We start from the raw sequence: 14,290 nt of genomic DNA on the forward strand, positions 1-14,290 counted from the left end.
ACACACACACACACAAAACAAATTGATTCTCAATTTAAGACAGTAATGAGTATAGTTAAATTACTTGGTGGAGTGTATCTTAGATCTTTTCATTTCAACCTGACCAAACATGGAAGGAATTTATTTTTTTTCTGAACATTTTCATTTAATTTCTAACATTTGCAGGTGTCCATGTCTCTTAACATATTCATTAAGTTTTATTATTCCTTCAGAAAAAAGTGTTTTTCTTCTGCCAAGAGAGCCATTCCTCCTCTGCCTTTTCAACAATTTCAACTTATCTGGATCTGTTTTCTGAAGTACTGTCTTAGATGTAGTATTCATTGGGGTGCAGATTTCCCTGTGTGTATAATTTTAATGGGGTTGGGTGGTAAATCCTTTGGTGACTGTATTAAATATTCTTCCAAATCTCCTTGCAAGTAGGGGTATATGGGAGGGGTTGGGTGGATGAAAGGGAAGGGAGAAATGATATAATTATAATCTCAAAAACAAAAGAAAAATAGATTTGCTAGTTTGCTTTAAGTTTTTAAAAAATATTATTTCTATCTATCTAAGCCAAAGGAGGTCTTAAATTAGGACAAATCCTGAGTTTGGTACTCATTTGCCTTTGGTGAATCCTGAGGTGCCACAAAATATTCTTTCTGGCTTATGCTAACAAAGTACCAGTTATGACTCAAAACTTGAGAATGTCAAAATCCTTCCCTACTGTCTCCTGTGCTGACTTGAAGTTTCATCATTTCTGAGTCCTGTTTAATGGAAAGACGCCCTGGAGTGTACATTCTTCTCATGATAACTGTGTCAATTTTCTTTAGATACCGTCACAAAGCTAAAATAAGAATAGACCCAAGCCCAATCTCATCCGAAAGTGCATGTAGATTTTACTTGGCCTAGTTCCTCATGTGAATGCATCTCTACTGAAGTGAGTAAGCAGAAGTTCCATGTAACATTTGGACAGGAGACAAGAAAGGAGCAGATGGGATGAGCTTTAAGAGGGAAAGGGCTCTGCTTCTCAGGGGTGGATTTAAGGTCTCTACTTGTGTCGTACAAGGGGCAAGGGGTACAGGATCAAAGTATTCTTCCTCGAGAGTCAGTTTCTCATTCACCCCGGTGTGGTATTATCTAGTAGGTAGTCATAAAAATGTCTGTTGTATTGATGAATTATTCTTGTGTAACCATCTTTCTCAAGAGTAATTTATTGGTTATGATACAATAGGGTCAAGTTGAAATTTGACAACGCAGTAGGAAAGACTGCCCGAAATAGTGTGACACTAAGATAGATCTGGCTTTGTTACAAAATGCTACGGTTTCTGGGCTAGGATTTCCACTTCATCAGCCATTAGTGGTTTGAGGAACCCCTAATGTCTAGTGACCTTAGCTTCCTTTTCCATAAATGAGGGCATTAAATACGTTTCTGCTTTCAAAAAACTTTTGATCTTCTCTAAGATTAAAAAAAAATTCTGTCTCCAAAATACTTTCATTTAATTTAACTTAAATTGAATCATTTCCTATGAAAAATAATAAGAAATATTCATTCTTTTCTAGGGTTTTATAATTGAGTTTATCTCCATACTTCTAAAGAGGGCAGAGACTATACTAACCCTTATGGGATATCTTTTGTAAGACATTTATTTTACTTTTGTACATTTATTTTACTCTTGCAAAACTATTATGAAGTACAAATCCAGGCTCAGAGAAATCCACTAACGTGTTGTACAACAAGTGAGGGCTGAGCTGTACTAGGCAATGCTCTCAGGTGTGTCTAGATTAAAAGCCCACAAGGTTTCTAGCAAATGATACTGACATTCTGGAAGACAGGTAACAATTTTGTTTTAACAGATAAGGAGGCTAAGGTGCAGAGAACAAGGGACTTCTTCAGTTTTATGCTAAATTGGCATTTTGGTGTCATGAGGAATAAAAAAGATCTATATTTGGGAGTAAAGGACAGAATACAAGCCGAGGAAATAATCCTTTAAAGGATAACTTTATTTCTATTTGATGCCAGCATTGGAATTTAGTTTCAACATGGCCAAGGTATAAGAAAATTCACCATTGTCTTATTTTCCAAGTTTCCAATATTTACTAAGTTCTTTCAGGCTTTTTAAAAAATTTTTGGATTTACTTTATGTGTATGAATGTTTTGCCCACATATATATGTATGTGCATCATGTGTGTGTCTGGTACCCTCAGAGGTCAGAGAGGGGGTTGGATGCCCCGGAACTGGAGCGATAGATGGTTGGGAGCCACCATATTGTTGCTGGGAACTGAACTCACATCTTTTGCAAGAGTAACAAGTACTCTTAAGGGCTGAGCCATTTCTCCAGGCCCCAGTTGCATTTTTTTTCAAGACTATTTCAGGGTGAACACATTTTGTAACCCAGAAAATTAATTTTTTTGTGATTATAGCTTTGACTTGATATTTTTAAACTGCTACCAAGGTGCAAGTGTTAGATAAAAATGCTGTATATATAAAATGGTACATATGTAAAGTGTGCAATGTGATGACTTCATGAGAACTATATTGTTCCAACCATGCATCCTTGCTTCTTCTGCTCCCTAACTCTCTGTCTTACCCAGTCATAACATCTGCAGTATGATAAAACTTGGTTTTAAGTTTTATTTATTCTTAGAGGAATTTTTCTTTATTGGAGGTAATTTGGAATGCACTGAGCGTCTTACAGCAGCCGAGGCTGGCTGCGCATGCACACAGTACTTCCTCTTGCTTCAGGAAAGACTTTTTTTCCTCCTGAACTTGCCTCATAGTGGCTTTTTTTTTCCTCCCGTGTTTCTGTTGGCTCTTGGCCTTCCCATTCCTTTGTATTTTTGGCCTGGTGCCATGATGACTGTGAGAGCTCAGCAGTGTTCCAAAGGAAAACTCCACCTCCCACACCCACAGCTAATTACTATAAAACATGACATTGCATCCCTCATCCATCACTTGTGCATATCTGCTTTCCAGAGCTCTCATCCCTCCAGAGAAAGAGTTCTAGCCTCATGGAGGAAATTCCTTTGAGCCAGCCAAGTCCTCGAGGGGAACAGAGGTTCAGGAAGCCATGGCTCTTATGTATAGTTCCTCTGTTGCTGCTGCTGTTCTACGCCACGGGTGCACTGATCTTTACTTCACTCAAGGTAAGGTGGCAAAGGAACCTACAGGTGCTAATAATATTATCTAAGGGTTATTTATTTGTTAGTCTGATTATTACCATTGCCACTCTGTATTGCTGGAGGTGGTGGGAAGGAAGTGATCCGAGGGTACAAACAGTGTGAACACCTCCAGTCTTGTAATGACATGGCTCTTGAAACTCATCAGAATGTTTTAAGACAAAAGGCACCAGAGGATACTAAATGTCCACTATGAGCTTGAGCTAGGTGGGACTACATGTTGAAACTGGGCTTTTAAAAGGTGCCTGTGGGGGCTCTTTTTCCCTTCCTGGAACTCCACTAGTACCTTTTTGATAGGCAAAAAAAGAGACCTGAAACATGGTGGTGCTCTTCTTCATGTGATTCCAGACAAGCTGGGGTCTCAATGGGGGAAGAGACACAAAAAGACATTGGAAGTCAGAGCGAAGTGACAGGAAGCAAGCGCATGTGGGAGAGAGAAATGGTGCTGAGCTAGAAGAAAGAAATCCTGCATTCCAGTTCTAGTTAATCCCACTATAACAACTGCACACATTTGAGAAAGTTGGTTCACTGTTCTGATTCTAGTATTTTAGGTCTGCAGCATGGTGTTAGAAGAATGGATCTGTTTACTTAATGTCCTGTTAGCTATCATTACATTGCTCAATAATTTACCTAATTAAAGGACATGACATGTAGCTGTGGCTTAGGAATTCTAAGGTGAGGACAATGACTTTGGGCTGGAGTGACCAGGGAAGGCTTTATGGAGGAAAGAGGAGCACATGTCTGTTTGGGAAGCCCCTGATGGTTATCAGGAATTTCCCAGTGAACTGCAGTCTAAATTGTGGGTCTAGATGGGATCTGCACTGGGAATGTATATAAGTTAGGCTCTTTCTAGAACTATTTTTTTCTGTTCCAGGAGCTAGGGCTACACAGAGAAACCCTGTCTCAAAAATAATAATAATTTAAAAAAAGCTTGATATAGTCTAAGTAGTCTAAGAGTTAGCCCATTACATTAAGATTCCAAACCTTGGGCAGAATAAAATGACGAAGACCTGTGTAAAAAAGGGTTGGAGTAGAGGCACAGGAATGTTTTTCTAAGGAGACCAAGCAGTGATGGTTTGAAAGGTGTGATTCTACCCCAGGAAGGTATTGAGGAAAGCTACTGGAGGAAGTAGTGTGCTGGAGATCCTAGGTTAGCTATTATGTACTGGCCAAAGGTTTACATAGGAGACCGTTATTTTGTAATCTGTAACTGTATAAATGGATGGATGAGAGGCAGAGAGAGTTCTAATCCCAGCCCTACACCTTCCAAAGAAGGAACCAAGAGTGAGCTTTCTAAAATAACGAATGCTGAGCAAAAGGGAAAGGTCTATCAGCACTCTCAAGTGTTTAAAAAAGAGGAAGAATGAGAAATAGCATTGATTTCACGCTGCCTTCTCTTCCTGTCAACCTCCTCAAGTTTTATTAATCAGGTGGCTCTGAAGAGCACTGAGTCTAGGTGTCATAGACTCCTGCACGTGGTGAGTGGAGGAGGTAGACTTTTTTTCTGAATGACACCTCTTTTCACAATCAAACTCAGTTAATTCATGATATTTTGAGCTTTGATTATAGATTATCCCCTCAAAAGAACACACCCCCTTTCACTGAAGTGTTCCACCTCTAAAAATACCTATAAGTATATCCCAAACTTAGGGAAGTAAAAGAGGTTTTGGAGTCTATTTTCCTGCCAGAATGCTTGGCAGTCTAGTTACTAAGGAAAAGCCACTGGCCTTCAGTATTAGCTTGAGTATTATGCTTTCCTTATTAGCTACAAATAAATGTCCTGAGCAGAGATATCTGAGTGAATGGCAGATGGTGGGTCATTATGAGGTAGTCACTTCTATATTCTTATACTTAAGAACTTAGAAGTTTTTATTTTTTTCTCCATTCCATTTTTTTCATGCAAATCTCCATTTATAAAAATCCCTTCTAGATGGTACTATTAAAAGTAAGATAGGAAGCTTGGTTCCTTTCAGATTGACAGAAATTTTCTTGGGAGAATTTTTTTTCTCTCTTCTGGAAGACATCTCGTCAATAGACTAGGCTCTGAGCTCAAGGAGTTTGGCCAACTCCTCTATGAAAGTAGTTCATGGCAGTTTCCTTGGAAGAGTCCAACTATTCAGGAAAGTCCCTTTCTTCAGTGAAATGAAGGATGGAATTCAAGAAGGGAAAATGGAATGTGTACAACTGTATTTGCAAACAAATAGAGTAGTTTGTTTCCAAACAGAGGCAGTTAGGATTAGTCTGACATCTATTTTGGCCAGTTTGAGACAAACCAAGTAATCCAGGCTTAAACCAAAGTGAGGTTAGAAGAGCAACTGACCCATCTAAATAAAAGCAAGCAAAACTAAAGAAAACCCGGAAGGCTTGTGTGCAACTTTTTGGTAACATCACCAGAATTATAAATAGAAACTGCCTCTGCGAGTGGTAGGGGTGAATGAGAGTTTTGAATGAGGCAGTCTGGTTTTGGATCCCAACCTCGCCTCTTATCAGTCATGTGACCTTGGGCTGGTGACTTCATCACCATGTCCTCATTTCCTCATCTGCAGAAGGAACATGCTAATTCTCACAGAGTTGCCTTAAGGAATAATGAGGCGGTGAAGCGCCGGACATGTCTGACTCATGGCAGGCTCTGGATAGGTGGTAGCGATTAATATTCATATCACTGTTAGTTAGAAGGTCACAATGAATACAAACTAACAAGGTCAGTTAAAACTTTCATTACTTGTCTGACCTCATTCCTTTCTCAGTAGAAGACCACATCTTTCAAACAAACTGATGTTTCTCCAGTTAGATTTACACTTATGGCAATAGTTAAAGATGAACCCAGTGGTGTTTTCTAACTCTAAATAGATATAAAAGAAGCTTGCAATAGGCTTTCTGGATGTTTGACTATCAGTTCATTTTTCTATGGATTTAGATTTTCTGTGTCCTCTTACACATGGTAATAGCTGGAACAAAATCCATGACATTTATGTTTAGATGGCAAATTGTTTCATATATGTGATTGTGTTTTTCTAGTTAGATTACAAACTCCTTGAGAGGCAACAATTATGCATTAAATTTGTCTCTCCTGCTTACGACATTAGTATACTGTTGGGAATATAGGTACTCAAGTCATTTGTTCAATTCTTTACTATAACCAGCATCATGATCAAAATAGCTGGTATTTACTGAGTAGGTTCGGGTAGAATGTCTGGAGAAGCCCTTCCCAAGAGTCAGCACAGTTACACAGAACAACAGGTTGAGTGAACTCTGCTATTATTCCCTGGTTAATAGATGAGGAAATGGGTTATGGGAGTCCCTGCTATAAGCCTATGAGTCATCTGAATTGAATTTGGACATTTCTTCTAAGAAAAACCAAAATGGGATGAAATAATTGCAAGAGTAAAACTAATTTCAGGATATCCAGTGACTTACAGTTTTTAGATTCATGGCTTCCATCATTTTCTGTTGCACCTCCTTATCAATAAAACACTTTTATTATAATTTTCAACAGACGTATGCCAAACTACACCATGTACACAAAACAAACACACAAGACAGAAACTCACAACTCTAAAGGTTTAAGATAGATTTTTGAGTCTAAATCTACTTTGTTTTAGCTAAAATGTTGTTTTCTATAATATATTCACATGTGATACAAACATAAAAAATAATTGAGATCCTATTTTTGTGATGCTGGGGTTCAAGCTCAGTGCCTCTACCTCCTTGTCACATTCAAAGCCCCAGTAATTTGGTATTTGTTTTATTTTCTTAATTTTAGTTTAACATTTTCTAATACAGCAACTTAAAGTTTATATTCTAATTTATCTTGATTTATGATTTTTTGACTATAACAATTGAAAATTACCTTGCAAAGAAGCATAAATAAAAATTTACTATGGCATCCTTTATATTCTTAATTGCCATGACACTCAATTATCACTATCATTTGATAGGGTAGCTTTTCAAAATTAAAATAATGTTTCATTCCATCTATGTCTTTCTTTTTCTCATTACACAACTAAACTCTAAAGTCTTTAATTATATCTCTTCCCTTACACAAATTCACGCACTTGCTTCTTTCTCTGATCACTAACTCCAGTGTCAAAACCCAGCAATCAACAGCCTCCAGCACCAATTAAGTCCAACTGTACCGGGTCCAAGAAAAACACAAGGCCGTTTGAGCATTCTTTCTTTATATGCTCATGGCCACTAGCTTCAAGTGGGGGTTCCTTGTTGCTATGGAAATGGCCTGTGCTTCCCCATTCTGTTCATTCTCCTTCACTAGACTACCATACACCCTTGACTCCTCTCTAAACTTTCTGGAACGATTTCCCATTCTCTTTTAGTAGGAAAGAATGCCTGCATTTGTGTTCATACATACAGTTTCCTTCATCTGCATGGATACATTATCCATGTAACTGCCAAAGCAACTTCTGAAATAGATCCTCTCATGCCTCACCTGCTCAGATCATGGCCGCAGTTCTTGCCTAGTTCTTCTGTACTACCTCTCTTATTCAATTAGAATAGCCCCATCAAATGGCAACAAACAAACTTGCCATCTCCTTCATATTAAAACAAACAAAACCAAAGACAGAACCCAAAACAAAAGAGGGAAAAAATCTCTTTGACTTCTCACCCTTATCCAGGTCCCACTCACTTTTACTCTACTCCTGTGTACCAAGTTTTCCATTTTCTCTTAAATTCATCCTAGTGAAACTTGTGTTCATATCATACCATACAAACTATTACACAACTGTTCTGTCAGGGACTCTTGTAGAATCCATGTTTCTAACTCTATCAGTCAAGTCTCTGCCCTTTTCTTTTTGGATCAGTCAGTGACATTTGACACCAACTGATCAATCTCCTCTCCAGAAGACTTTCTTCTCTTGGTTCCCAAATGTCACACACTTCCATTCTTTTCAGACTCACTGATCTTCCTTAGAAAGTTTTTCCTCATTGTCTGACCCCTAAATACCAAAGAGTCCAGTATTCATCTCTATCTACACCCTTGGACTTGATGTTCATATACAATGTCATGTCTGAAAGCAACAAGTCTCAGCACTGTATACTTAACTGCCTACTTGATATCTAATGAATACTACAAATTAACACATTCAAAACTCATGATTGTTTCTCTCTTAATTTATTTCTCTTAGTCTTGCCCATCTTGGCAATTAACTTTATTTTTTCCAGTGGCTACAGTCCCAAATCTGTGTTTCTTCCTATCGTCTCACACCAGTATTCATGTCAGGAACACCAGTTACTTCTTGCTTTCTTTGAAATATAGCCTAGCTTGACCTAAAACCCATGGGCCTCCTGTATTAGCTTCCTAAGTGCTATTATGTCAGGCACACATCACTCTATCAGACCAGTTGGCCCGTTCCCCCTCTGCCAGCACCTTGGTCAGAGGCAATATGCATTCCAGTTACATGAGTCCAGTCCATGCCTAACTGATATCATTGCTTTTGCCTTTCATTCTCTTTAGTCTTTTCCTAGTACAAGAGCTGGACAGTTCCTTTAAAAGGAACATGTATCACTTTCCATATTTTTTTTTAAAAAGTCTTTTGCGCACCATGCTCCAAGGCAACCAATAATTTTGAGTACGAAAAACTTTGGTGGGTATGCCTCCTTACTTTACTCTCAAGCATTTGACAGCATTTAAGTGATTGTATTTGTAAATTAGCCACAACTAATGTCATCTTTCAGCATGTAAGCTGTGGCATGTTGCAGACATTTGAAACAGTTGTATCTGATTCTGAGGGTATCTCAGTTAATGTACAGGGCATGCGATTTTCTAAACATTAAATATTTATAGAGTCAATTTATTGTTATTTTAAGTAAAGAGAAACATAAGCAGAGGTTCCATTATCTTCTTCCCACATGCACCAGATAATCTTGGGAAACCATATGGATATAGAAACTGCTGTTTGTTGTAAGCTATAGGGAAAGAACAAAGCTCCAATACTTGCCTTGTGGGTCAGAGTTAGATGACCAGAATGAGACACAAAAGTCCCGAATGAAAGACCCATAAAGAGATCTGCTATCTTTCTTCTCATTATCAAATCTATCATTCAATGATACCATTTTAAAAATTAAATTAATACTGCCCATCATTCTAGTCATGCTTTTCTTTGTCTCCTTACACAGCTAAATTCTAGTGTGTCTAATTATATCCCTTCCCTTGCACCCATACCTCACTTGCTCACTCACTTGCTTCTTCTTATAGTCCCTAAACTCTAATGTCAAAGCTACTGTAAGTCAAATGTAAAGGAGAGAGCCAGTCATCTGTAGAGGGAAGCAAAGAAGTAAGACAGGTGTCTATGTGTGGTGGTCCCCCCCTCCCCCAACTTTGGAAAGTAGTTTGCTTCAGAAACTTTAAGCTCTAAATAATCCAGTCAAGTAAGTAGCAACTGTGCCATCATCCTGACCAGTTCTTCTTTTCTTTCTACAGCCAACTGCCAAAGACCCCTGCATGGTTAAGTTTGGTGAGTAACCACCTTTTCTTTTTGTTAGTTTTTGATGCAAAAAGGCAGCTGCCAGTGCCCTCAAAAAAGCCTGTACATCCTTTTGCCCACTTTCACTTATTTTTTTATTATAATCACTAATTCTGTACTTGGCCATCAGCCTAGTGAGAGCTGAAGCTTCCAGAGCTGAACCAAATCGACAAGCCCATATCTGGTAACACTCCTGGCAGGCATATTCATCACACTGAAAAACTTGTGCATCTGTATACAGTAATCAGCTTTCAGTCTGGTAGTTTCTTAAGGATATCTTTCTACCACCGTTCCTCAAAGTACTTCTCACATTTCACAAATTTCTCATATCTAGTAGAGCGTATGGGAAACATTATTGCTGTTAGTACGTGCATAGAAGAGGAGTGGAGAGTTAGAGGAACAGGCACTTCCTCTTAGCTTCTGAGTCATTTTCCTTTATAGTCAGCTGATAACTGCTCAGAAAACACATGGAAAACAGTGTTGCTGAGTGTTTTAGTTTTATTTCTGTTGCTTCAATAAAATACCATGACGAAAAGCAACTTAGGAGAAAAAGGATTTGTTTTAGCTCACAAGTGCAGATTATAGTCCATCATTGCAGGGAAATTACAGTGGCAAGAGCTTGAAGCATCTAGTCACATTCACTGTCAAGAGCAGAGATAAACGAAATGTATACTTGCTTGCTTTCTTATGCTCAGTTCCACTTCTCTACTTTCTTCCAGTTCAGAACATCTTGCCTAGGGAATGGCACCAACCATAGTGGGCTGGACTTTCCCACAACTATCGACTTAATTAAGACAATGACAATCCTCTATAGATCAACTCAGTATAGACAGTTCTCACTTAGACTCCTTTCCTGGGAGATTCAAGGCTGTGTCAAGTTGACAAGTAAAGCCAACCATCACATTGAGTCTCAGAATATTTCTTAGAATACATTCAAAATATCAGCTATATACATTTTTGATTGTGTGGCCAAACAAACACATTTTCATTTATGAGTAGAGTAGACAATTTCACTTTTCCACCTTTTGCTCCAGGTTTTTAAAATACCTTGGCTTTCAGAGGTTAGGACATTCTTTGAATGGGCCCCTGGTTTTGTATTTTGTTTTGCCAGTGAAAGGAACAGAACATACAATATGTTTGAAATCTCTCCTAGATGTGATAAAAAAAAATGATGCTAATACTTTCTATGAAGAAAATTAAAGCAGTATAGAGCAAGGGAGTCACAGGAGAGCAATGTTGAGTATAGACTGATCAGGGAATGTGTCATTGGTAAACCACCACCGAGTAAATAGTATTCATATAAGAAAGACATGGGGATGTATGAGTTATGAGCAATCCTTATTCTGGTCTTGCTGTGTGATTCCTCTCTGCTCTCCCTCCCTTCTTTATTCATATTACCTGAAAAGAGATACAGAGCCATTAGGACTTACAACTTTTCTAAAACAGAGAGATGGTTGATTCTCACAACATATTTAAAATATGGTCTGAGAAAACTAGTATAGACCAGGTAAAGAATTCACCTGTAGGTAGTAAAGAATGTACTACAGCCAGGTAGAGGATGAAATAATAATATAAACATGGTTTCTTTTTTCCCTTCATTTTTCAATTTCTTATAGAACCATTACCCTCAAAATGGCAAATGACATCTCCTGAACCTCTTTGTGTAACTATGACATCTGACGGGAAGCTGGAGATACTTCAGGATGGCATGTATTTAATCTACGGCCAAGTGACTCCTTTTCCTAAAGAAACCATAACAAACCCTGCTGAATTTATAGTAGAGCTAGTTAAAAAAGGAAATGTTTTACAATCTGCAACAAATGACTTTCAAATATTAAGTATAGGAGGGATTTATGAACTGCATGCCAGAGATACCATATATTTGAGGTTCAACTCTGATGACCATGTTCAGAAAAATACTACATACTGGGGGATCATTTTAATGCCAGAGCTCTCATTCAGCTCCTAGAGATTGAGTTTGGTCTCATCCTCCTCCTCAGTGTATCCAGAGATGCTGGTTGGTGGGTTGGAGGGGTTGACTATTTGCAATCCATATAGTTTATGAGGGCTTACAAATCAATGCACACAGAACCTCTTGGCATCATAAGATTTTAACCCTTGTATCTGTCTGAAGAAGACTCAGCAAATGGGCCAAATTTCCTGATGTTGGGTCTAAAAATACATTTTTATAATCCATGATAAAATGAGTATGGGCAGCAGAAGACAGAAACTCTTCCAAAGAATGTCTGTCTAACCCTTGAATCTCTGGGTGGAAAATGAGGTCCTATTTCTATGGGAATCTTACTTGGTTTGCAAAAAGGGTGTTGGGCAGTAGCCTGACCTTTTTTCATCATAATTTCCTTGAACTCTTTTACCTTAATCACTTTCTGCTCTCACCTTCTGAGAGCCTCCGAATGAAAAGCTGTCAGACTGGTGGGGTGGCCAAGAGATGCCAACAACACCCCCCTTGGTTGTGGTATTTTTAGACAATAGAGAACACTATGAAACCTATTGGGACAGAAATAGAGCTAGCATGGAATGAAATTTATCTGGGAATTTTTCTTGATTTCGTCATTCTCAGGATGCAGGTTCATTCTGAACTTTGACGTAAGCCTTCATTGTTTTTGTGTGTATGTGTGTATAAATACTGCAAATAGTAAAATGAGAGTTTGTACTGGTAGTCATTAGATTTAACCCCAGAAATTGGTACTTCTCTGGCTGTATTATATAATGATTCCAGATTTTTAGTTGGTGTTACCTAATTGGCAGCTACATCGATTTTCCTATGCTATACAACTTTATGATGTTAGTGGGGCAGATATTTTTAGAAAAAAAAAATCAATGAGAACATGGATAGATGGATCATAAGACTCTTACTTCGACTCAGAACTCACAACAAATTGAGTGGGGTTTTGCCATTCACATGGTCTCTGCTTTGAAACTGGTATTTCTACTGTCTCATTATACATCTCTAAAATGGAATAAATTCAACTTTAAAATGGATGCATCACCTTTACCCTAAGGTGGCCAGAATGAAGCTACAAGAGAGCTTTTCTTTACCATCAGACATTTTCCTCTTCTTGCCTGGAGCAAGAAAAGCCAGGATCCTGTTGGAAGAGCCCTTCTCACTGAAGCATGCTGACTTCTCAAAGTAATGAAGAACAGTCTGTTCAAATTTTGGACTCTGTTAAATTTAACCAGCTTTTAAGTTCTTGTTGGAAAGTATTTTAAACCAACTCACAATATTTATGGGTATTTGTGAAAAGCTATATTGTAATTATGTTTTATATAAGGCTAATTTAAAAATATTTTTATTGTATGTAGTAAAAATACTTATTGTAGGCTAAGCTATTTCTTCTTATTTTTTTATGAATACTTGCTGACTTGCTGTAGAGTACAAAGACTCTTGTGTCTGCATATCTTCTCAGGAAATTAAAATTATATCATATGTATTTATAGAAATCTGTTAGTGTTGATATTTGTTGTGTTGCAAGCAGCCCTGTGCTGGCATGGGCTGACATTACTTCATAAAAACTGACATTTAATTTTTTTGAATTGTACAGTCTGAGAATTTTTAAACCATGGAGATCGACAAACACTACCAACCAAAGCATTTCATTTGGAAAACTGGTTCACTAGGACACCATTATTTTTAAAAGGTGTGTGTATGTGTGTGTATTGTATGTGATGTATGTGATTTGTGTAGGTGTATGCACATATGTGTTGTGGGAGAGCCTGTGTAAGTGTGCATGTGCTTGTGGGTGGCACACCGAGTGTCTCCCTTAGCTGCTCTTCACCTTAGTCTTTGCGCCATGGTCTTTCACTGAACCTAGATCTCATCCATTTGGCTTGGCTGGCCCACCATTTGGTTCTTGGGATCTACTTACTGCTGCTTTACCTAACCACCCACAGGTCTTGGGTTACAGATGTGTGCCACTATGTCTGGCTATTACACAAAATTTGGGGATCTGAACTCCAGTCCTTATGCTTACATAGGAGGCGTGTTTTCAATGAAGCTATTTCTTTGAAACTCAATGATGTCATTCTGTCCCTGCCTCATTCTTAGGACAGTCACAGCAGACAAAATGACAAAATGATACTGCCACACTCCCAGCAAAGGCCCAACAGAATTGTGATATTTTAGAACCAGAAGAGGTTTCTGTACTTCAGACAGAGGGATAGCTACCAACATATAGCATCTGAATTTCTCCCAATGTTATCATTTCAGCCTTTGCTTTCAATGTATACTCAGTTCCTTTTCTGTATTTTAAAACTACAATAAAATGTGTATTTTTAACTGTACTGCAATTGATTTGTCTTTTGTTTATAGTCAAGTTACTGATTTAAATTAGAGCACAGAATTACATCAGAGAAATCCTTACCCATACAGACACATCTTGGCAAGTGTTAGAACTTGCAAAATTGAGAGCTGGGTGCACTTAGTGTTGGCCTCAGTTGCCTACACTCATGATGAGTCAGACTGTTCCACTTTCTGATTGCTACCCTTCTCAACTACTCCACCCTGCTCAGACTCACTCATCTAAGACTCAGCTCACACTGATAGCCTTTTGCCTTCTACAATCCCTCATCCAAGCTGTAACAAGTGTTACAGTACTGTGGGTGAACATCTGATTCTATAGATAGTAGTTAGGACA

At 38.2% G+C, this 14,290-nt stretch overlaps 1 protein-coding gene across 1 annotated transcript; it reads left to right on the top strand.

The window, feature by feature from the left end:
• Positions 1–2,988: 2,988 nt before the first annotated feature.
• Tnfsf18 (TNF superfamily member 18) lies at positions 2,989–11,604 on the top strand. Its single transcript, XM_052736601.1, has 3 exons — positions 2,989–3,123; positions 9,593–9,626; positions 11,252–11,604. Exons 1-3 carry the CDS (start codon positions 2,989–2,991, stop codon positions 11,602–11,604), a joined length of 522 nt encoding a protein of 173 aa, XP_052592561.1.
• Positions 11,605–14,290: the final 2,686 nt, after the last annotated feature.

Source organism: Peromyscus californicus, unplaced genomic scaffold, assembly GCF_007827085.1.
Source record: "Peromyscus californicus insignis strain IS unplaced genomic scaffold, ASM782708v3 Scaffold_14__1_contigs__length_90479793_seg_2, whole genome shotgun sequence".
In the NCBI taxonomy this organism is placed as follows: domain Eukaryota; kingdom Metazoa; phylum Chordata; class Mammalia; order Rodentia; family Cricetidae; genus Peromyscus; species Peromyscus californicus.